This window comes from Parasteatoda tepidariorum, chromosome 3, assembly GCF_043381705.1.
Source record: "Parasteatoda tepidariorum isolate YZ-2023 chromosome 3, CAS_Ptep_4.0, whole genome shotgun sequence".
NCBI lineage: Eukaryota > Metazoa > Arthropoda > Arachnida > Araneae > Theridiidae > Parasteatoda > Parasteatoda tepidariorum.
The window spans coordinates 55696424-55721327 of NC_092206.1; the positions used below are offsets into that span (position 1 = coordinate 55696424).

The 24904-nt window shown below is 29.8% G+C and overlaps 1 protein-coding gene across 1 annotated transcript in view; it reads right to left on the bottom strand.

Moving 5' to 3' along the window:
- Nucleotides 1-24904, bottom strand: part of LOC107452261 (cadherin-like and PC-esterase domain-containing protein 1) — a 250281-nt gene that overhangs the window by 173944 nt on the left and 51433 nt on the right. The window contains exons 2-3 of the mRNA XM_043040510.2: nt 12260-12365; nt 33-183 (exon numbers count right to left, since the gene is read on the bottom strand). Of these exons, the coding sequence (XP_042896444.1) occupies nt 33-183; nt 12260-12283 (175 nt within the window). The 5' untranslated portion in view covers nt 12284-12365. The remainder of the gene's footprint in view (nt 1-32; nt 184-12259; nt 12366-24904) is intronic.

Sequence of the window (24904 nt, forward strand, 5' to 3'; positions counted from 1 at the left end):
AAGTATCAAAGTGATATAAAAAAAATCCTAACCTGTGGGCACAGTGGTTTGAAGGAATGATCCAATGTAGCTGAGGTAACAAGTGAGGCAGATGAATATAACAACTAAGAGCAGCAGGTCTCGAACGAAGCGCCATCTGGAAGGCGGACGGAACCTCATGAAAACTTTAGTTCTTAATGCTCTCTATAAAGATAAGTAAACATAGATGAATAAATAAGTAAATAAGTGATACCGAATGAAAATAACATCTATATTTTAATAATCTATAAAAATAACAGTGCGAAATTTTAAAAGCATGTAGTTGGTAAATTGTACTTTCTTAAAGTTGAGTGCAAGTAAATGAAATTCAGGAGGATTACTAAACAAAAACAGAGACATGCAAATAAACGTTTCAAATTGACTACAGCAACTTATTCCATAACTTGACTTGTTTAGAAGCGCAAAGAAAAGAGTTTATAGAGCCCCTAATGGCGACATTTCCGGGCCTAAGTAATTTCAATCCAGATGATGTGCATTCTCTCCCCTTGATATTTATCCCAACATTTACGCGATTACGATTTTTACCTTTACGCGACAATGATTACGCGATATTTGGTACTTTTGCCTTATGTCAATACACGGAAAAATGCTCTGCGTATCGCCATTGCCCAACATATAAGTAGCATATGCCGTTGTGATATTGTAGTTCACGTCTTGCACCTAATTGACCATATTGCTCATTGACTGATACAATTATCAATTCCTATCTCAAATACTAAAGCACTTCTTTGTAGCTGTACTATCATTGATTTTGATAGTTCAAATAAATTTGAAACGAATTAGTAGAAAATTGTGATTTTACGCAGCACTCAAAATGTTATCTGAAGATTTCGGCATATGTGAGGAATTAAAAACAGGTAAACAAAATAAGTCTAAAATTATGACTTGAAAAACTTTATTCTAGACACTTTTAATTATTAAAAGTGTAAAAAAACAACCATTTTAGATTTTTGAAGTTCAAGAAGGTTCACAAATTATCAATTCGCTCATATTGTTGGTGTCTTGAGTAAAAATTTAATTTCGGGCACACAAAAATCTCTCTACACATAAGCTCATTTATATACATATGCATAGAATCTTGTTTCATTACTGAGAAGAACGATTTCCAATTTGTTTCAGGCTACAGAACCTTAGATGATTATGCTACTTTTGGCAAAAATCCAGCATCATAAAAAAATTTCATTTTTATTGGTGCATACATATGCATAAAATGATATAAATCAGCTGAATAACGATTTCCAAAAAAGAACTGTTGAGAATAGTAACGTAATTCTTTTAACTAGTGGGCTGTTCCCCCTGCTCGCTAACGCTCGCCAACCCCCGAAAATTGCTACGCAATCTTATATGGTTTGCTTCGAAAACCAAGCTCGCTTCACTCGCTACTAACTTAGGTACATTGCAAATGCACAAAATTCTAAGAATTCAAAACAATCATTCAAATCCATATAAAAAAAAAATTTTAAAAAAAAGAATTACATCTTTTTAGTAAATACTAAGTCATTGAAATAAATTTGAATTCAAATAAATGACACGAATTCGTTAAACCTATTAGAAATGTGCTATAGTATAAAATCTTAAGGCGTAACAGCACAACTGAGACTCATTTTTCAATGAATAACTAATAGCAATAATAAAACAAATAAATTCGTGATATAAATCAAAAATCGTCAAATAAATGCGTAATATATAAATTCGTGAAAAAAAGCGCTTTCGATAAAATACTAAAATAGAGATCTATCGACAAAGACTACTCACTTCTGCTTAATAGTATGAGATTGCCGCAGCTGATGCTCTCTGGTTATTTCAGTCTCCGTTTTTAAAAGCGCTATATGTTGAGCCACCTCTCCTAGATTTGGCATGTGACATTTTTAGAGGCAATAATTGGTCGATTTTCTAGCGTTGCCATTCGGGGAGTTGTAATGAGGCTTTTTTTTTGTCCCCGTGTAAGAGAAATAGTAACGTAAACAAAACAAAGCAAACGTTGCCACCGGCGGAAAAGAAATACAGCCAAAATTTGGGAGCCACGTAAGAGAATTATATATACATCAGATTTGATGAGAAATTTTTATTTATGCGCGTTTAAAATATAATAAGTGCATAGTTATTAAAAAAATTTCTTTTTAAATTTTGCTGCTACTTATATTTATTGGCAATACATAAATAATTTCATATAAATAACCAAAATCTATCTATATCTATATATGTATAAAAATGAATGTCTGTGTGTGTATGTCCCTAATAGACTCCTAAAGCATCTTACTGAAAGTTATGAAATTGCCATACGGATAGTTCAAAGCACGAGGAAGGCCACGTCGATATTAGAACATTCTACGACAAACCGTTCGAGCAGGATGAGCTAAAAACTAAATGGAATTTTCTGATTAGTTAAACGTTAGCCAATGTTTGAAATTTAACGATTCAATTTTTCACATATTTTAAAGTTAGTGATAATTATTAGTTTATAGCTCTATTTGATCAAAAAATAGTTTATTACACTCATTTAAATATTTAATTATTTTATATTCGCTATGTCAGATAAATTCATTTAACATCTTCACCAAATTTATACTTTACCTAATACCACGCACTTTTATTTTATTTATTTTAATTCTTTTAAACGTGTTTCCAAAGAATTTGTATTTAAGACCAACTGTGATGGAATAGAAAAAAAAATTATTATGTATTCAGAAACGAAATTAATTGGTAAGAGATACTAATTCATTTAAAGGAAACATAAAAAGACGAGGCCAATGAGGCTTAATTACGCCAATGATGCTTAACTAATTAAGATAATATATGCATATTGAAATAAAAGAAATAAGTTACGTACTAGAAAGCAAAAGTGATGGAGTAAATGTATTTATTTGTATAGAAGAACCGTAAGAAATCGCCTTACTATCACTGACGACAATGATGCTTAATTAATGTTGATAATCTGTATTAATTGTAATAAAAAAGTAACTTCTGAACTAAAAGGCAAATATAAGGAGAAAAAATGCTCATTCTTGTTTTGGGAAACCATAAAAAAACTGCATATTATTATTGACACTAATCCTCAATTAATTTTGATAGTGTACATTAATTGATTTAAAATAAAATAAGCTATGTGCTAAAAAGAATATGCTAATATAGGTACGAAATATTATACTGATATATTTGGTGATTATTAAAACTGCACCAATACTAAGCAGTTTTAATAATGATACTTTGAAATTAAGTGTTTTACGACCCTTCGAAAGGGATATGTACCCGAGAATATCATTTAATAGTGGTAAATTTCATCTATCATGTCGTGAGAATGCCAAGTGATGCTAAATGCATTTGCCTACTTCAATAACGCAAAGCCACCTAAGATTACAACATATATTATTAAATAAAATAATTTAAATTGTTTCAGCTATATGAATTGAAAAACTTAGTAGAAGAGCCAGGTAAGTGACATGTTCAGAATGAAAAAAAGAAGTTATATCCGAATTATTTTATTGCCAATTTATTAAAGAGTGGGACTAATCATTGTTTGCTTTTTTTTCATTTACCACTGCTAAATTTGAAATAAAAATCATTCAAGAATATTAAAAATTAATATGGATTATATATGTTAAGATAAAGGATTAGGTATGTTAAGATAAAAGGGAAAACAAAAACAGTTTTGTTGCATTAAACATACCCATATTGACGCAACATTTTAATATTATTTTCTCTAGTTCACCAATTCCTCTAAAAATGTCATTCACCTGGTTTTTTCATCAAGCTCTTTAATTGTGTCGGTATATGCCTTTCAATTTTGAGCATGATTGCGTTGTGTTTCTGAGTACTGATTTATTGATTCTTTTCTTTTTTAATTCCTCCCGGGCAAAGAACTGGTCTTCAGCTAGTGCTAAATAAATTATTGATTACTGATCGGACATGAACATAGTTATAACTGGTAACAAAAAATTCCTAATTCTCTCAATCACTATGATATTTTACGGAACTTTATGTTCCGCTGGACACCTTTTTAAGAACCACTGCTCTAGTAAATTACCTCAAGACTTTACGCCATGCATTGCATTTGTAAAACATATTCCGTTCTGATTTGATTGACTGTTACTGCTGTTACGGTTTTTATAATATTCCTTTTCCCCGTTATTTCTCTTCCTTTCTTATTTGTAGCCATGTCTGCTATTTTTGCTATGCAGGTAAAATAAATGAAAAATATATGTTGCTCCACTTAAGCACAATAAAGGAAAATTTAATAAATAATAAAAAATACAATTTTTCATGTCAGAGTTACTTGATCTGAACAGAAAGTTTTAACAGTTTCCAGTATATTGTTATTTGTTGAGCACTGTATCGCAAAAACCACTGTATCACAACGAGTACTATACATCACCATATAGAAATTTTTAAAGAAAAACCAACATCAGATAATTTTTACATGTTCCTTCCAAGTAATATTTATTTAAATTTTGTAATCAAATTGAAGACTTCCTTTTTTTTAAAAAAGTTTCAATAGTTTCAAAACGACAAGCAGGTTCTTAATATTTTTATATAGCAGTAATTTTGTGGACGATCCCTCAATTCACTATTTAAAAATTTTATGATGTTACTGTATGCTCATTGTTATCAATCATTTTTAATATTATTTGAAAGGGACGTATCAATAAATCTGAAACTACCAAACCCCATTTGTTACTGTATTTGCTGGAAACAATAACTAAAGGTATGGTCCCTGAATTCTTCATCACAAAAAATTGATAATGTTACATTGATAATTGAATCTCTTTTTCATAAAATGACTGAAGTTCCAAAAAGTTAGACTAAATAAATCGTGAGAGTAAGGCTATATTTCTGAACTAAATATATTATTAGTGAACGGTCCCTAAGTTCGAACAATCAAATTTTGTGATTTTTACTAACATTTTAAATTAAAATATTTGGATCAAAAGCCTAAATATTTTGATTCTTTAAATCAATAATTTTAAAATTCTTAATTTTAAAATTCACAAACAAACATGAGGAATATCACGACATAAAGCTAAATATAAGGACAAAGGAGAAAATATTTATTATCAGAAAAATCAGAAATATCAGAACAACTACGACCCCTGCCTGAAAGAAGAAAAAACTAATTTAATTTCCAACACGCATTAAGAAATTTGAATTTTTATTAATGTATTTTTGTCAAATATTCCTCCAAGATAAATAAATTATTAGCAAACACTATCAATTTTAATATTTTTTTCATGATAAAATAAATGACAACTATACATTGTTGACAAAACGAAATAAATAATAAATAATTCTCAATGCTATTTCAAGTGTAAACAGCTCGTGCTATATATCTTTTTTTAATTTTGTTAATAAAACATTTGTGCGTAAAGGACAGTTAGATCGATTTTAATCAAGCGAGTTACATAACAAATATCAAGATGCACTTTTACGAACCACTTTCCTCTTCACTGCATGTTTTAACCCTCCGTCTACCAGAGCAAAAATGCATGAAAATCCAAGCGACGTTGCTGTCAATTCGCTATCCGCAATTTGCCTAATCACGCAAAGTTGCGTGTTGCCACTCAAAACGGACCGATTAATCAAGCACTTCTTTTAAAACATCGAATGAGTACAAAAATTTGCAAATTACTTAAGCTTATGCGGTTACCAGTTACATCATGAGTCGCGAATTTAGACAAACACCGTGAGGGATTATTTCTGCGTCAGAAATTTTTATCTTTTGTGAGTTTATAAATAATGGAAATTTAAATTGAAGAAGCGATTATGTAATATATGAGAATTGCTACTCTGAGAAAAAAAAATATGACAAAAGTTACCGTGTTTCCGACTCTAAGGAAACATAATAAAAACTTAATATTTTTACCAAAGCGCTTCGGTTATGATTTTGGTAAAAACTAGAAAAAAACATGGTTTTATAATTTATGATAAAATTTAGCAATTTTATCACGGTACTTTAGAATATTTTTTTTTCTAAATGTGTTGTAATAAGAACTATAATTTTGAAAATCAGAGTTTCCGGTAAACCATATGAATAGAAAAATTTCCAAATGAATGATTTAAATAACATATATCTTGGCTTTATTAACCAAAATGTTTTTATTATGAAGAATTCCCTTTTTTTCTATTTAAAAATGTCATAACCATACAGTAATTTCGTCGGAATTCTTTTTCTCCTGTATTTGAAAATTATTAATCGAAAAATTCAAACCGTGATATTTGCAAATGCCGTGATATTGCGTGACCGAACCGTGATATTTGCAGAAACCAATTTAAGAAGTATTATTATTAAGCAAGTGCCGACCGGTCTGTGTAGGGGGCAGGGAACTGTCCTTGCATCAGTAAGGTTCTGGATTCGAATCCTGGGCAAGGCCTGGATGTTCTTTCCTTCTCTGTACTATCTGTCCTCGCTGTGGGAGCGACGTTGGCCCACCTAATATAGTGCCCCTGAAAGAGAGGCCAACAAAATCGCCCTGTAAATGCCTGAATTGACGGATGTTAACACAGGTGGGAATTTAAAAATATATATATTAAGCAAGTAGATTTTAAAGACTTTTAGAAAAAATAATTATAACTTTTAGAATAAATAATGTTAATAACTTGTATTATATAAGTGGTTTCAATTAAACTTTACGATTGCTTCACATTTATTTCTGTTTTGTTCAGCAGAGTATTGCATCAAAATTAAATCTATTCAATTAAAAGATCACAAAAATTTTTTATTGTATTGATATAGATTACGTTTAAAAAATTTAGTTTCAAATTTAATTGGGATAAAATTTAAAGATCTTAATTTTTCACAATTACTTTTGCAACTTCAACTACAATCTAGTTTTTGAAACAATTATTTAATTTTTAGTTACTCTAAAAACTCGCTCAATATTTTTCAAAGATATATCATTTATCAATACTGCAAAGAATTAATTTTAAATAAAGCTTTAGAATTTTAAATAGATATTCTGTGTTCATTAGTATAGTTGCATACATTGTCTGAACATATTCTTACACGAAATTTATCATAAACGTAAACATAACCCACTAAAAAAATAAATATAATTTAATTTGATAAATATAAAACGGTGACTAAGTCTTTATCAGAAAATCTTGCCTCACAATTTAATGTAATGAGAATCCTTTATAATTTAATAAATAATAAACATCTCATCAACTTCTGAGCATTTCATTTTAAATAATATTCAAAATAATATAATTGAAAAATGTAATAGTAAAAGAGAATAATATCAAGAGGTTGTGATAATAAAATATTGCTTATAAATTTCTTTAAACTAGGATAAATGAATAATTATATTATGTTATTATTTTTATTAGTTATATATTTTCAAGAATCAAATATATTTAAATATTCTATGTATTTTTAGTATAATATCAAGAGAGCGTCAAAACGCTATCTTATACTTCATAACGTATCAACGATTGTGATTGTTTGCTGCGATTCCTTTAAGATATTTCACCAAATGCCGCCATTTTTAGTGTTGAGGTGAACTAATTTTATTATTATATTTATTTATTTATTTTTTATTGTTATAAATTTATTTACTTATTTATTCATTTTCTGTTTGCCTATAAAGTAAATAGACAAACAAAAAATGAATAAATAAGTAAATAAATTTATAACAAAAAAAAATTATAAATAAAAATAATAATAAATATAATAATAAAACTAGTTCACCTCAACACTAAAAATGGCGGCATTTGGTGAAATTCGTGGATCTTGGACAATGATAAAACAGGAGGATAATTGTATCGCAACAATTGAGAGAAAGATTTTGCGGAGTATACTTGGTAGTGTAAGTGAAAACAATAACTAGAGAAGGAGATTTAACTTTGAACTGTACAAGATTTATAAACAACCTGATATTATTAAATACATAAAAATAAATAGAATGAATTGGATGGCCCACGTGATTCGAATGAGTGATGACAATACAATAAAAAAGATACTGCTTTTTAGACCCACTGGAACAAGAAAGCGGGGAAGGCCGTGGTTGAGATGGGCTGACTCAGTGGAGTCTGATTTTCTCGCAATTAATGAAAAGAATTGGAGATCAAAGGTGAATCAGAAGTCGTCATGGAGAAATCTTCAGAGGAAGGCTTTGGCTCACATTGGGCTGTCTGGCCAACTATGATGAATGATGATGATTTACTTGACAAACATATTTTCATGCGTATTAGAATCTATTTCTGGTTCATTGCAAAAACATTTCATTTAAAAAACAAGCACATTTTTAGATATATATTTGCATTAACTCCCTCAAAAAATCGTTATTTTGGCTTTTTTATATGCTTTTATACGCTTATAGTACAGTTCTGTACTTAAAAATGTATTTTTTTACCTCAACACCAAAATGGTAACAACTACACACCAAATTTTTTTTCATTGTATGTATAATTAGGCATTATGAGTAAATAGTAACTCTTTCTCCTCTCTCTGAACTTATAACTTATTTCATTAAATAACCATGTCTTTAAATAAATAAATAAATGAATAAATTAAAAAAATGAATAAATAAAATAAATAAATGAATAAATTAAAAAATAAATAAATGAATAAATTAAAAAAATAAAATAAAATAAATAAATAAATAAATTAAAAAAATAAATAAATAAATAAAATAAATAAGTAAAAAAAGTAAAAAAATAAATAAATAAATAAAATAAATAAATAAAAAAAGTAAAAAAATAAATAAATAAATAAAATAAATAAATAAGTAAATAAAACTTCTAAGGTGCAAATTTTTCTTATTTGTTCGTTTAGTTTACCTGAGTTCTTTTAATGGCATACGCAGAAGCATACAAAAATTGTGAAGAACGTAAATAAGTGGAGTAATTATCTGTCTTGGTATTGATTTAATTAAAATAACGGAATTTTAAATTATAGAAACTTGGTAATATGGAAATGTTGTAATGCATCAATATCCCTTTTTAATTTAAAAAAAATTATCTGCAATATCAAAATTATGTTAGTAATTTCTCTTAAGCAAACGTACAATTATATATAGAGTGTCAGTTTTGGTATCCATCTAAGTTTCTACAGTTGGTAAAAGTAATAATTTAAACAAAAGTTCTGAAACAAGTTTAATTCATATTATTCTAGTTCAAATGCTGTTCATAATTCAAATATTTATTTATGCGATAAACTTTACTGAGCAATCTTATTTACCGAAGTAAATCGGGTAGGAATGGCAGAGAACTTGAAGTATTTAACTCTCGTTCGATATAGGAACCAGGTGGCTTCACTGAGAGAAAAAAAAAGGTAAAAACTAAAAGAATATGGTAAAACATGTACTTCTGAACTCTCACAAATTAACGATGAAAAGAAAATTGCACATTTTTAAAGAAATGTTTAAGAATCATTCTGATATGAAAATGTTATTGATGCAGGTATTTAAATTATTTTATTTATTTATCGAGTTGCGTTAATCACTAATAGCAGTAGAACTATAATTTCTTCAAGACACGAACATCCAATTCGACATGCCTTTCTTAATTATGATAAAACTAAAGTGTACTTTTAAGAGTCACGCCAATTCCGGTTACCACATAACAATCTCGGTTTTCAACAGAGCTTGCGCAAAATCTACGTAAAAACTACGGACGGAAACGCGCACGCTTCAGTACGTAGTTTTCGACGGACGGTGTATAGAGAATCGAGGTTGATGTACGGAATTCGCCAAAAAGGTTTACAATACTTTTACACAAACGCTGAATTTAGAAAATGTTTGCTGTAAACAGCGAATTCTCAAAGATACTCTAAAAATCTTATTGCTCAGGATGGTTACAAGAAAGGAAATATTTAGAGAAAGATTGAAGAAACAAATGTTTTTATCTAAGCCCAATCTACCAAAATATAATTGTAAAATAAAGAGAAAATATGTAGACATTAAAACTGTTCAACTTATAAAGAATTTAAATGAAAGTTAAAATTTTCCAAATTTTCTACAGAATTATAAAGCATTTGACCCCACTTAATAAAATTTTTCCTGGTTGTGGCCATCTTACTACTGTTTGTTGTTTGCCTTTTACATGCATCGAACTTAGAGCAGCTTTTTATTCATTTTAAATGCTCCCATACGAACTCATTAATCAGCAATTTGTAATGCAATTCTTTTTCTATCATTTATTACTTAAAAGAGTGGCGCTACTACTTTTCTGACACTACCAGACGTGCGTGTCCTTTGGGCAGCACGTCTGGTAGAACGCCACTCCACCACGAAAAGATTCCAAGTAATGCGTGCAGAGTAATGTCATATCCGATTAAAAAATCGCGATAACAAATTGAAAAATAAGGCTTCCTACATACTAAATATACATAAACGTAACTAGCAAGTACGTTACTAGATTCTGTCCTTCCACCCATAGGGTGGTCTTCCTAGATACTAAGGTTTTTTCTATATACTAATAACTCTTTCGTACTAAGTGAACATAAATCTATGATGACCTATTTTCCTGTCCTTTCACCCTTAAGGTGGTCTTCCTACACAGTAGTAAGACTTTTCCTACATACTAATAAAGCTTTTTCTACATATTAATAAATCTTTCGTACTAAGTGAACATAAATCTATATCCCATTTCCCTGTCTTTTCACCCTCAAGGCATATAGATAAGGCTTCCTAGATGCTAAGTGGACATAAATTTTTCCGCCGGTGCCAGGTGGTACAGCGGTCAGAGTGCCTGACTGTGAAGCAAATGGCTACGGGCTCGAATGGGCATGGATGTTTCTCTCTCTCTGTGTTGTTCTCTGTTGTGTGATGTGTGAATGTAGCCCATCCTATATAAACGGGTATCAGTGGCGGTGTGGCGTGGGTAATGTTTCTCGCCTCCGTGACTTAGGTTCACAGGTGCCTACTGGGCAACGACAAATGAGCAACAATTCCGGCATTTTCCGAGGTGAAGACCGAAAGTTCAGTGCCTGCCGTAAGAAAAAGAAAAAAAAACATAAATCTATCATAATTTTTATCTCTCTATCCCTTCACTTCCATGATTGTCTTGAATCTCCATCTTCTAGTATTTATTATGCTCAGAGTAGGGGTAGTAGTTGATCATACAAATGTTTGTACTATAAAAACCATAACTAAAAACACCTAATTGTCCTAAGGAAAAGTTTGTTGGTATTTGGCCTTACAGAAACTGTTGAAAATGATATTGAGTTTAAGAGATTGAGAAACTATTCAGATTAAGTGATTTTATTTTATTTTATAACCATCGTTGAACAGCCGACCCAATTTTATGGGTTTGCAAATACTAATGTTCACCTCCGTAGACTTGCAATTTTTGAACCCAATCCAGAAGACAAGGGAACTCCTGTCTTCGTAATTCGACGACCTACGTGTAAAATCATGTGCTTTACGGTAGAACTATTTAACAAGAACCCATTCCACGCATTCTCGGTCTCTTCTCAGGCTGATCNCTAACCCATTATCCGTCTACCACTGAGGATATTTCACATCAGCACTATGGTCGGTGCAAGCCGGATGCGGAATTCGTATCGACTGGGATTCGAACCTGGTTCCCCTCATTGGAAGGCGAACGCTCTATCCCCTGAGCCATCGCTACTCAGAGATTAAGTGATTTGACGTAAGAGTCAACACTGTTAAAGAGATTTAGCACTCTCACGTGGCATACCGTACGTTTACATATTCATATTCCACTTAGCTCATTTTTTTATTTTTAAAACCATCTCAAATTTCTACCGAACTTGCACATGGGTGCAGGATTCTACCTGAAAGTGCATTTATTTATAGGTTTATCTTATGTAACCTTGACTAGGAATCATCACAACTTTACTTTGCTTTTTCTGCTCTACTTTATTATATTACTTGTGACACTGAACTGTAATTCCTTTAAGTATTAAAAATACACATTTAAAGTAATTTTGAAAGACATTGCACGTATTTCAGCTAATCGGCAATAATGTTTGGAAGTTTTTGATTTAAACAAAACGTCTTCTGCAAAAATGAGATGATTAATTTCAAACCCCAAATTTTTTTTATTAATCGAGATAACATTGGATAACTCAATCTTTCAATCAAACAAACAAAAATGTTTAAGTTTTTTTCTTAACTTCTACGCCAGCAATTTACGTCAGTAGCTTTCTGTTTAAGCGGTAATTTCTACTAATTACTTCATTATTTTTCCAACTGGCGGTTCCGGAGAACTAAATTGGAAACGATTATTGATTTTCGATATTTAAAAAAATCAAATTACTCACCAAGCGTTGAGGTGCAGTTCTCATGGAGCGTTAATATTATCACGAAGAGTAGGCTAGCAGCCCCATATGTTCACCCTCTGAGACCAAATGTTTTAGAGTCCAAAATCTAAAAAGAGAGAATAGAAAATTACTAATATAGAAAGTATAAATACTTTAAATAAATTAAAATAAAATAGAATTGGAATTTTAGAATCAAACTTTTTGACGTTATTAGTATAAAAAATATGCATATATTGTAAATCACAAAATGTAAGAAAATATAGAAATCAATAAAGAATGATTTTTAAAGCATTTAATTTCAATCTTATTATTTTTTCTCATGAGCACTGAAAATTATATTGACTGGTAGTTGCAATTTTTTACAAATTCACAAGCAAAATTTTAAAAAGAAAAATCATTTTTAAATGTACAGCTTTAGAAATTCACAAACAGGTTTTTAAAAAAATTACCGTCAAGCAACATTATATATATTCGTTATATTTTTTATAAATAACTTGAAGTTATACCGGTGCATCTAAGTTGTAATCTATTTTCATACTCATATCTCTCTCCAATCTAAATGCAAATCACCTTTCTATTTACGGACATACTTAAGAAATTTCTTGAGAGAATTTTCGGGAAATTGACACCTCGAAAATTCTAAAAGCATCCAAAGCGAAAAACCGGAAGATATCAAGAGGAGAGAATTAGCTTATAGCTTACATCGAGAGTTAAACTTAACGAATTAAAATGAAGGTTAACAAAGTAAAAGTACTTAATTGGGTATAATATAGCCTATGTCACAGGTTGTGTTGTTCCTACTAAATTTAACCCATGAACGGCATTTTCTGCGAGCCTAAATTCAAGCCACAAATAAACAAACGAAGTGTTCGATCGTTTAAATAGCTGCTCGCCAGATTTTATTGCATTATAAAGAAAAGTTATTGAAACTAAATACAACTAAATAAACAACAACAACTAAAACAAATAACAACAACTACTAATAACAATAACTAAATAAACAACAACTAAATTCCATTCGTTTAGCATTGCGTCATATGTTGTTCCTACTAAATCGAAGTAGTTGTGTTTTTTTCATATTATACCCAATTGAGTAATGGATAAACTGAAAGAGGTAGAGAAGGTGTGATGAACATCACAATTAAGTATATACAATATCAGTATATAAAGTGCTTATATGACTTTCATTTACTCATGGAGAAGATTTTTGCGCAATTACTCTTCAACAAAGACTTAAAGCAAGTATGAAAAGATACTTACTCGGTACTACAAAAATGAATCAAAAGCAACCAACACAGATACGGCAAAAAAAGTTTTAGGAAAACGATAAGAAAAATGTTTTCGATGACATCCAGAAAATTAAACGCTCAAGCTGGTAATAAGCTGGCTGTATAGCTCGGAAAATTGGCATTCTCTCTGACTTATACAACATTTTATGCTGATATCGTTGTGGCATCAGAAGCCCAAAAAAGCAACGAGAAATAAGGTGGTCTCATGAAATTATGAAAAACAGAAGGTGAATTGTAAGTAAAACAACTCTACAATTGTGGTTAAGTTAAGCGATGGATTGATAATGGCTAAAATTGGTGATATTAATGCAAATATTATGATGGATTAAAAAATATAACCTAAGCATTAAATGATTAAAGTTAATATTTATTTGCATGAATTAACTCTTCAGTTCACATTTATTGATCGGCCGGTACATTATCTCTCATATAGCTTCCTCATCAGCGTCCTCCTCAGTACCGATTCAAAATACTCAATTTATATTTATCGGTATTGAAACTGAAGTATATATCAAGCATTAGAATTAATTGATGTAAGCCTCATTTATTTTTCTTGCCACACATTAACGATAATAATATAGATTAAACTTTGTTCATAAATGATACAAAATTTTATTTCAGATGCTTTCGGTTTAAATTTTCTTTCTCAACACATTGACAGTTTTAATTTTACTGAGAATGTACATTTTCTAAAATTGAAAAGTAAAGGAATGTTAAAACAATCTGAAATGCCCAACAAATAAACGAAAAAATATGAACAAGAATCTCTCTAAAACAAATATATTTTCTTATTCAATTCTTTTTCTTACTCAATTCACACTCTCCCTATGTACACCGAACAGCCATTACATTATGACCACCCTCCATCTATAACAATGGGCTCGCCCAGGTTTCCATGGCTTCTCACCCAGGAACAATGCTTTCATGGGGCACATTAGGACCCATAATCCTCATAGAACAATCCCTGACGTCCGTAAGCTACTTGAACATAGTTGCAGACCAGGTTCACCCATTCATGGCAACAGTTTACTCCTGCTGGGGATGGTGTTTGCCAACAGGATAATGCACCATGTCATAAAGGTCGAATCGTCATGGATTGGTTCGAGGAACATTCCAGTGACTTTCAAGTCATGTTTTGGCCCCCAAATTCACCTGACCTTAATCCAATGGAGCATTTGTGGTCCTACTTGGAATTCGTGCTGCCGCGCTACCCCTCGCAATGTGAGGGAATTGCAGGACCAGTTGGTGAGCGCTTGGTACCAGATTCCTCAGACTACCTATCAGCACCTTGTGGAATCAATGCCACGGTGGGTGCTAGCAGTTTTGAGGGCTAAAGGTGGTCCTACATGTTATTATCAGGATGGTCATAATGTAATAGCTCTTCGGTGTATATTTCTATATCTTATTCAAATTTTCAATCGTTAATAAAATACTTTTTATTCATCCACTCAAGTTCAAATACATTTTTTTAAACTGGTAGTGGATGATTCTTGATNTTGAGACACATTCCTAAAGAGCTAGCATTCAAGTCACAAAATCGTTGTGCTCCTCAATAAAAATTAGGGAAAATCTTCCGAAGTAAATTAGTTGAATGTTTCATTTTAGGGAATAAAGGAAATCATTGTAATTGGTCTATGGGAATATAGTTTTCTCACGAGTTAGCAAAGGGAAAAATGTCAAGGTCAATTAATGCATACTTGAACTAAAAATAGTTTAAAAGACAGCATGTGAATTTTAAAGTGTGAGAAAGAGAGTTTTGTTTTCAATAGAAAATTAAGAGAGATTTACAGAAAAGGAAAAACAGAAAAAGATTGGTTGAAGCTTTTTATGTTAAATATATACAGTAAATATTGTTTTTCTCTGAATTTAATAACTATTTTATTTAACTTGTTTTTGCAACTTTATTTTTCTTATAGAGCATTTTTTTTTCGATTTTAGATATGACAGCCTAAATGACAGACTTGCGCCAGCTTTTAGATTATTCTAGACTTTCTTCTAAGCTTGTTCTAACGCCATAGGAAGCTGGCAGCTCACTACTATCATCGGTTTTATTGATACATACGTACGTATTAGCGTTTTATGTAATATAGATAACTTAAGCATTAAATGATTAAAGTTAATATTTATTTGCATAAAATAACTCTTCAGTTCAACTTTATTGATCTACCGGTACATTGGTTCTCATATAGCTTCCTCATCAGCTTCCTCCTCAGTACCGATTCAAAATACTCAATTTATATTTCTCGGTACTGTAACTAAAGTATACATCAAGCATTGGAATTGATGCAAACTTCTTTTATTTTTCTTGGCACACATTAACGATAATGATATAAATTAAACTTTGTTCATAAATGATACAAAATTTTGTTTCAGATGCTTTCGGTTTACATTTTTTTTTAACAGGTTGACAGTTTTCACTTTACTGAGACTGCACATTTTCTAAAATTGAAAAATAGAGGAATGTAAAACAAATCTGAAATGGTCAAAAAATAAGTGAAAAAATATGAACAAAAATCTCTCAAAAATAAATAATTTTTCTTATTCAATTCACACTATTAGCTTACACTCTCCCTATATATATTTATACATCTTGTTCAAATTTTCAATCGTTAATAAAATACTTTTTATTCATAAACTCAAGTTTAAATACATTTTTTTAAAACTAGTAGTGGATGACACTTGATGTTAATACATCTTTTCAAATATTAATTAATTAATTAAATTTAAATAATGAATTTTAGTTTTATATGACTCAGGTTGAAATACGCCTACTAGCAAGAATCAAACCGTTCATTAAAATAGAAAGCGACTAAACAGTAAGAAACAAAAATAATAGTCCAACACTATATATAGAAAGGAAAATGGAATATTGCAAGGAAATTCTCTTTCTATTTTGGCACTTAATATTGTGATTCGGTCATATACATATTTATATTAATAGTAATTACATAATAAGAAGTAGCTAAAATAAAAATTCTCTTTGTTCACCTAAGTAGAAATTGACTTTAATAAATGCTTTCTTTTTAATATTACTTGTTAGTCGTTACACTAGGAGACAAGGTCAACATTTAAATTATAATTTTTAAAATCATTGATATAAGCGGGAGTTAAATTTAAACAACACAGATAATAAAGCCCAAATATAATGTGAATATAAAAAGAATAGATGATTAAAAGGTGTGGATTTTCTGACACGAAAAGAGACGAGTGTTTTTAGTGTACTTAAAATATTTTTTTATTTATTTAAGATGGTGCTGAAGTGCTTTTCGCGAAAAAAGGAAGAGACATTCTAAGCGGAGATGATAGTTTCCAGGCAACAATGTATATATTTTTTTAACTTTAATGTAAAGTAATCCTAAAAATAATCATCGGTCTATAGATAAACAAAATTTAACGATTTATTTAGTTGATAATACTAGTACGCTGTTAAAAAATAGGTTTCAACATTTCAAAAATGAAAAGTGATAAGTAACCAAAATAAAAAGGGATGTACACTTTAAAAAATTCCCTTTCAAATTACGGTAAAAAGTACCAGATCTCTGAGTGCCGGTACCTCTTACCGTGATTTGATCCTGAGTACAGGCACTCAGGATGCCGGTATTTTTTTATCTTTAAATCCATTTTTTACCAGAACATGTTATGAACAAAACTCTGATAAACCGTAATTTTTACAGTAAATACTGAAAAATAACTGAATTATTCTAATTAAATAAATACTATGGTAAAAATTAAATTGTAATATTTTGCGGTAAAATGCACCCAAAGTGCCGGTTCTTTAGATTGGAATTTTTTATTGTGTATAACGAAATCAACCAATAAAGAAGAATTGTAGTTTTAAACGTTTAACCAAATCAGTAAAACATCGAACCAAGGTTGAAATTAGACTGTTATGCAGCATTAATGTAAAAGATAAAACCAAGATTTGTTATGCTTTAAACCAATATAACCGATTAAATTTCACCGTACCAACTTTCAAAACCGAAATGAAATTTTGTAAATTTTTTTCCTGATCTTTAGGGTATAATTTATTTACATCTTCATTATAGCATAAAAAGGATTTTTGCTATATTGCTAGAAATTTATACAAACGTATTAAAATATACACACATAATTAATTTGATTATAAATTACTTGCTAACATTTTCAGGATTTTTTTTACTAAGCATGGGGTTATGGCTCCTGTATCCCATCATTTGTCTAAGCCCCCCTTTTTACTAATCACAGTGTTCTTTATATTAAAAGCATTTTAATAAATACATACTTAAATTATGTTAAAAAATTAACAAATGCTTTTTATTCTCCTATTGTGTCAAATTCAAACATTTTCACGATTTTAATTTTGTTTGTGCATTTATTGACTAATATACTACTTAATGCAATATACGTTTGACTCCATTTTAGTTTTCAATTACAGTACCTAATAACAAACAATATATTAAATTAAGAATACAATCAAACACCAAAGCGTTACTTGGGACAACTATTATACAATTCTCTTTACAATTGCACCCGAAATTCCAAAACTGAATTAAGGAAGAAAAAAAAAATTAAAAACTGAGTTTTTTTCGTTCTTTGAGAATATACCTTCTCCTTTCATCTAACCGCCGAAGCATATATTTACGATCATGCGAGTTCTTTAGAATTACTTGATTAGACGGGGAAAAATCTTTTAATTAAGAATCTACTGCATATTCATTAACTATTGTGTGGATGCAAGGAACAAAATTCTTCAGCCAGAAAAGTAATTAGATGTAGCAAACAATAAAATGAGCAGATAAAAGCGAAAATTCCACAAAAATATTTTCCTCCCCGCCACCATTTAGTCTTCGATGATTTTTCGCGGCATGCCATATATATTTAATTCTCTTCTTACAAAGTTTTTGGCATCATCTAAAAAAATTATTTTTTATGTGTGTATTAATCAAAGCCCTTTTGGGAATCGTGCATGAAAATGCGAAATTCCTTGAATATGTATAAAGGCTGGAAAAATATGCATATAAAAAGCAAAAAGTAATGAAATTGAATACAAGAGAAAGGGATAAAAATATTGATTTTGATAAAAAGAAAGCAATTTATTTTTTACCATCAGGGAGTAACATTTCATCGTGTTCTAATTTTAGCTTCCGCCATTTTCTCTTCTTTTTTTCAAAAACATTATTTTTATTTGATATTTATAGTTTATGCAGTTTAGTTTTTGTTTTAATGAACCAAGGAGACCATCTTTTCCGTAAAGTAATTAATGTTATTGTTGAATATTTTCAAAATTTAGCTTTTGGATTGCTAATTTTAAAATAAAGCAGTACAAAAGAGTTAGTTTTAAATGATTAATATATAATATTCTATTAAATTAAGAGATATTTGAAAGAGATATTAGATAAATATATTTTTTCTGGAACTAAATAAATTTTTTTTTTCATTTCAAAACAATGAAGAAAGTTATTGACAAATGTTTTTTTTTTAAATTTAATATTATATGTATAAAAGAATAAAAGTTGGAGATTAAACAAGTTTTTGGGTAACATGTAATGGTAAACAGGGAGAGAAAGAAAAGAAAATTCGAATTAGTTTTTTTTATAGTTTTTTCGTTCTTGTTTTTATTGTTTTCGTTTTTCATATTTACAAAAATTTGAAAGAAATATTAATACAAGAGAATGGATAATAACGGATGAACAATTAATAATTACTAGGAAGGAAATAATTTTGGTATTATCTAAATTGAGTTTATGTGCAACAATGTGCAGAAATTGATGATTTCTCTCATTCTTGATAACGACCATATATATCCTGTTCCTGAAGTCTGAAATTATTCCACCCTAGTCACATCAGCTCATCTTGATGCCCTGGAATCTTGCTTTATTCATATGAATGCTAATTTCCCTTTTAATGACATTAGTTCCTCACTTTCTCTCAATAGCGCTTGGAAATGCATTTTACCTTGATTTACCTGTCTCGGTTACTCTGTTCTTTCTGTTTTTGTTTTTTCATTTTTTTCCTCGTTCTGTGATTTTTTCTAGTTTTGTTCCTCACCTTTATTTTACCACTTGTCGTTGGTAACTTTATGTTTTATATTTCAAACCACTTTTGTTTCCCCTCATTCACGTCTGACAAGTCTTGAAAATGGACGCCTATTTGTGAGTGCTTGAAACATGTCGACTTTATTTCCAATTGTATATGTTCGAAGCGAATGCAGTTTTCAATCAAGTAATAAGACTCTCTCTATTAGAAGCACAGAAAAATTACTTATATTTTAAAGTTCAGCGGAATTTCAAGAATAAAATTATTCAATTAACTATTTTTAAGTAATTGAATATAGTACGCCTTTTTGTTTCGAAATTTTATAAATATTCTTTAATTGTACTTAAAGATCCTCGCATACAAAAAAGGAGAATTGTATTTGCTTTATGTTAACTAATGTAGACTTTTATAAACGTATTTTTCTTATTTTTCTAAACTAAATTATAAGTAGTTTTAAACGTTTTTTTATTTCATTTTATTCATTAAAATGTAAACCTAGAAACCAAATTTCAAATTTTGTTTCTTAAGCATTTCTTTTAAAAATTCTAATGCTTTTATAATAACCCTGAAAAAGTTTTAAAAATACTGTGAAATAGTTGAAAGCATTTAAACAAGCAAATCTTCAATACCAACAACTCCCATAGCCAAACTAAACAGTTGCTTTCCAAATACAGAAATGATCAATGTTACAATTTCCCTATCATTTACAGCTATAATAATGAACTCAAAGATGGCCTTAAGCATTTGCGCTGATCTATACACATTTATGACGACCGGGAGACTTAATAAGCATATAATGTATAGTCACGAATATTATACGATGTGGTATTACTTAATTAGCTTTAAATATAATTTTACTATGTATATACTGGGAAGTAGGTTCAACCTAAAGACTAAAGTAAGACACATAAAGTAAGAAGTTATAACATTGATTTTGTGTATTTGTTTTACATTGATTAACATTGCGTATTTGTTCTGAGTAAATAAATTTCTATCATGTGTAATTTCTCGTCGTAAAATGTATGAAGATAATTAGGTCAAAGTGCTATAATAAATAGATACTCTCCAATCATATAAATAGGGGGATATGATCTGTGAAGAGCTAAAAAAAATAATAAGTAAATAGAAAAATAAACGAATCACTTTAAAAATCTTTTGATCTAATGATTGGATCTTCACAATCGAGGATCTTTTTCTAGGATCTAGGATCACGATCTTGGATCTTTGCTTTTTCTGAATAAACATACATTTTTTCGACTTATTCGGATTTTTGACCTCTAAAATATAGGTGGTTGCTGCAATTTAGCAAATACGGTTCCAATAGTTTGGTCAGGAGAAAGGTCAAAAGTTTGAACACCTTAATGTTTGTTTACACTTTTTGCGTATTTTACTATATCTTGGGAAATTTTTAAACAAATTTAAAAATTAAAAAATTCGTTTGTCCAAAGATAATGCAAATAAAAATTTTCTATATTATTTGTATGGCATTTCAATTATTTAATAATAATTTAATTATTTTAGATTGTAACTTATATAATTTTTTACATAATTTTAAAAAAATTAATATCAAATTTGAAATTACAAAATTTGTGTGAAATCAGTCGAATAGTTTCTTCGAAATTATACTTTAAAAATATGATTTTATAAAAGGTAAGTGTATTCAGAGATAGTACGTTTCTGTATCTGATTTGATAACTTAAAATATCGTCACTAATTAATTAGTATAAAATAGTACTATTTAATTAGCATAAAATAAGTTTTTCTCTTGAACCTATAAGATTGAAACCTAGAACGTAAAAATCCGATCAATATTCAGGGTGGTTCGTCAATAAACTCGTACCGAAAAAAGATTATTTTAGCTAATACACTCTTAAAAACCTTCCAAAACATCGTTTTTTCATTAATATTATTTTTCCTTAATATAAATCCCATTTTCTAAAAATTTTAGTCATTGCTCAAAAGAATTCAAAAAAAAAAAAAAAACTTGAATTTAAAAAAAATTTTAGTCTATAATTATTTAAAAAGTAATATTGAAAAATTTCTCAACTGCATTTCTTTTACACATCATTAATATAACTCTTGCAAAGAAATATGTTTCAATTTTTAACCCTTAACGGTCTGGAAGTATTTCAAGTTTAATTTTTAACTGATATCTTAACAAAGATTAAATATAAAAGTAATTATAATAACACATTTATTTATAGTTAAAAAATCTAAAATATGAGAAAAATAATGGAGCTAGAATATACGCGGCATTTGCCACCGTATACGTGGTATAAGTATAAGTAACATACCGCTTATATGGCAGCATTAGTTTCTTAAATGTTAACTTAGTTTTTGCCTTTTAAACCCTCATTCTTTCTTATGATAGCCATTCTCTAAAAATATGGCTTTTCTGAATAATAAAATTAGGTTTAGCTCTCTTATGGAGTCGATTAACCATGAAGGGATATTTTCTTTTATTTTCATTTTAATGCCAAAGCAATTTAGTTTTCTTCAAATATCCTCCACGCAAATAAAAGTATTTTATATTTTATTTTATTACCGGCGATGAACAGCCGACCCTATTCTGAGTTTACGACTACCAGTCTTCAACTCCGAAGCCTTGTAATTTTGAATCCAATCCAAAAGACAAGGTTAAGTATTAGGATTAAGTATTAGGAGAAATTTGAATTTGTGGAGAGCTTAATGGTGGAGCTAACCAGTATTTGCATTATATGGAGAGGAAAACCATGAAACCCTCCCTCGGTTAACATGACGGCAAGGGAACTCTAACCCATGATTCGTCCGGTCTTCCGAAGAGGATATTTTTGTCAGCACTGTGGTGTGAGTGAGCTGGATGCGGAAATCGTATCGGCTATCAGTCATTGCTGGGATCGAACCCGCGTCACCTCATTGTGAAGCGAGTGCTCAATCCCCTGTACCACCATGGCTATAAATAAAAGTATTGTCATATTTAAAATAGATTGTTATATTTAAATTAGATTCAAAACTGTTCACACAATCACGTACTCGTAATGACTTGCTACAAAATTGTCCGGTTCACTACGGGGCTTATGATTATTCCTTCTCGTATGGCAAAGTATCTATCAAAGTATCAAATAAACTCGATGACAAATGATCAAATAAACGAACACATAAGGCATAAGTGGAAAAAGCTCCACAGTGTTGGCCTCTTTTCTAGACCCCACGCCCACCTTTACTGTTACCTAGCCTTTTCTAAAGTTGCACAATCATGACTGACGGCTGCACAGATTATAAGATGGTAAATAGGTTTCTATCGACATTTAAAGTTTAATGAAATTGGGAAAAGTTTAACTTATAAAAAGTTAAATAGAGTCAAAATAAATAATGAAAATATGTAGAATTATAATTTTTTTTAACCAGTGATAATTATACAGGGTTATTCATAATTCTGACCTGTGAACGCCATTTTCTTTTACTACAACTGGCTTCAGTGGTACATGCTACTGCCATCTACCAGCAACTGCTTAAATTAAAACTTGAATACTTTCGGAATAATTTCATATGTTCTTTTTTGCCATATTCGTCTTCGTTTTTTTACTATAACGCTTCGAAACCCCGGTGGGAATTATAAATAACCCTGTATTTATATCTCATCAATATTACATACTTTTTTTAGAATTTCTGTTGCTCATATGAAATCATTTATGTATTGCCAATGAATAAAAAGTGTCAAAATTTTAAAAATATAGATATTTTAGCAACAATACATTTAAAATGTTTTTAAAAAAACTGCGCGTACCTTAAAAATCTAATAGGCATCAAAATAAAATGACTAAAACCAAGATGAATTATATTTCTATTCTAAATGCTTAAAATAGTTTGTTTTAAAAAAAATTAATTTAGCTGAATTATATAATTTTTATCAAATAAATACATCAATAACAAATTCATAATTTAAAATACTTCATTCTTCACATTAAATACTTTCAAAGTATAGTTATTTTTATTAGTAGATTCGCAGTTGCTAATGAACTTTTTTTCTCACAATGCCTGGGTTCCGCAAAGAGAAGTTCGATCGCTTAGGGTTCCGTAGTCTAAAAAAGTTGGGAGCCACTGTCATAGAATACACTTTATTATTAATATGATTCCGAATGTATAGTTCTCTAACGTAAAAAAAATTAATTAAGGTTAGATTTTTGTGTTTCCAAGAACAAGATCTACTTAATAGCATACAAAAATCCCTTTTAACTAACTTAGTGTCTCTTAACAGGGTAAAAAAAGAAAAAAATTTTAACTCTCGCCAGAAAACCCGGAAATGCTGCTAACACAATTTTGACGTCATTTCACTTTAGGGTGGATCATGTTTGTTGTAATGGAATGACTTGACCTTGTCGTGTGAAAGTTCTTTTTTTTCTTCTTCTCTCCTGAGAATCAGGATTACTAGTTCACAAAAAGACGCCACTGAATCTATTCACTTCATGAATCGGTGTATCTTTCTCCTCACGTATCTTTTTTCTATTGAGATAAAAGGATGAGATACACACATTGTGCAACAGACTACACAGTGTCTAATTACAGTTGTTAGCTGCTGTAGAGATGGTCTGGCATTATTCAAGGTCCCCATGATGCAATTTCGCAGCCACGCGGTTCATTAAAAAAAATTTTTTTTCAAAAACAGATGCTGGTATAAAATGAATTGATGTTTCTAAAAAGTCTAAAGTGGAACGACAGCATAACGAATTCGTTAGATTTTGATTTATGCTAAGCGGTGTGTATGAAACAGCCGTATTAAACGCGTCTGTTATATAACTATCTTCTCTTTGCATTTGTAGAAAGTCTGAAAAACGAAAAAATAAAAATTTCAGGAAAAGATTTTGAGTCAAGAATATAGTTTGTGCCGATGGAATATTCAGATTTTTTGCAGATAAATTCACATACGTTTAATAATTCTGAACATTTTCACAATTATAAAAATTAAGTTTTTTTTCTTCTCACAATTGTACTGCAGTCGAACTTGCTTAAAATGAGACCTGATTTAAAGAGAACCCGGACTTATGGAAGAAATCGGAACTACTTCGTTTGTACATTATTGTTAAGTCTATTGGAGCATCACTAGCTCTTTACGAGCGAACCTTGATTTTATCGAGCAATATTTTTGTGATTCATAAAATTTCTACTCAACTAATACCTTCTCGGAAAAAATTATTTTTTGATGCTATTTGGGTCGACGAATTCCTTTTTTGATGTCGAAGATGTTTTCCGGGTCATCAGTCTCATCCGAAGAGCAATAACACAATCATGGAGACAATTCAAGGCAACCATATGACTTATTCTCTTCCGTACCTATATTTGTATTTTATATATATATATATAT